This window comes from Penaeus vannamei, chromosome 11 (genome assembly GCF_042767895.1).
Source record: "Penaeus vannamei isolate JL-2024 chromosome 11, ASM4276789v1, whole genome shotgun sequence".
Classification (NCBI taxonomy): domain Eukaryota; kingdom Metazoa; phylum Arthropoda; class Malacostraca; order Decapoda; family Penaeidae; genus Penaeus; species Penaeus vannamei.
The window spans coordinates 20844624-20846000 of NC_091559.1; the positions used below are offsets into that span (position 1 = coordinate 20844624).

Below are 1377 nucleotides of genomic sequence, written 5' to 3' on the forward strand. Positions count from 1 at the left end.
AAAACACTGGTAATAAGTTCGCCCTGGAAAGAAAAGAAAACGTCATTTTTTTGTCACTCGATGCATGTGGTGACGCGGATATGCAGTGACGATATTATACATAAATGCATTCAACTATAAAAATGGTAATGTACAAGTATGCTAATAAATGTTTTTTTTTTTCTATTTTTTTCTTTTTATTTTTTTTAGATAATGATTACGTCTTTTACAGATGATATCACCTGTCAGATGCAAATTGGTAAATGATACTGATAATGATGATATTATTCATAACAGAAACAGCACTAATCGTAACAAACAAGCAAACAAAAAAAAAGAACAATAATAATAGTAAGAGAAACACAAATATAAAAAACACAATAACACCAAAATTACACACAAACATAAATTGGCACATAAACTTATACACACGAGGCATTATTGTCCATTTAAAACGCAGAATGTTAAAATTATATTATTTGCTTCTCTGCTAATTCTACCCGCGCGAATCAAAGCGCATGTACACACACACACACACACACACACACACACACACACACACACACACACACACACACACACACACATATATATATATATATATATATATATATATATATATATACATATATATATATATGTATATATACATATATATACATATATATATATTTATATATATATACATATATATATATATTTATTTATTTATCTATATATTTACCTACAAACCTACGTATCTATCTATCTGTATATCTTTTTACAAACCTATCTATCTATCCATATGTATATACGTATATATATTTGCAAACCTACCTATCTATTCATCTAAATGTCTTTTTACAAATCTACCCATTTATTTATATAAATACGAGTATCTATCTACCTTTCTACCTTTCTAAACATCCACCGAGAGTCCACGACTTGCTTTCTGTAATTTTACTTACATTGTATATGAAATAGAAAAATAGTCCTCTTCTAAAAGTGAAAGAAGCAGAAAAAGTGTCTTTCTCTAGCTCTCAAAACTTTCAGTCTGATCGCTCTAATGGATTTCCCACAACTGATGCGTACAAGTGTTTGTCAGATGTTACTGCGAATGTGAAGTGTTGCGAAAAAAAAAAAAACATGTATAATAGACAAAGAAAATCGTTGAAGGGATAACTATACCATTTGTGAATGCGTGATTAAGATGTGTTTGTGGGACACAAAATCGTATACTGAACAATTTTCTTTTTTCGGTTGATTTTAAAATGACGCTTAATATTGATTTTAAGCAGGAAACCATATTTGCTTCGTCGTTTAGCGTAATAAAGAAAAGATTGTAATAAGCAAGTAGCAAGCTATAGTTTTGCAATTCACAACAATCGGTGCCCCAACCCTGCCATGTCTAATAACTCT

General features: G+C 29.6%; 1 protein-coding gene across 2 annotated transcripts in view; it reads right to left on the reverse strand.

Moving 5' to 3' along the window:
- LOC113826390 (uncharacterized) overlaps nt 1-1059 on the reverse strand; it is a 2888-nt gene extending 1829 nt beyond the window's left edge. For both annotated transcript variants that reach the window (XM_027379274.2, XM_027379273.2), the window contains exons 1-2: nt 927-1059; nt 1-23 (exon numbers count right to left, since the gene is read on the reverse strand). The exon at nt 1-23 is cut by the window's left edge and continues 5 nt beyond it. In XM_027379274.2, coding sequence (XP_027235075.1) covers nt 1-23; nt 927-928 — 25 coding nt within the window. In that variant the 5' untranslated portion in view covers nt 929-1059. The remainder of the gene's footprint in view (nt 24-926) is intronic.
- Between the last annotated feature and the right edge of the window lie 318 nt (nt 1060-1377).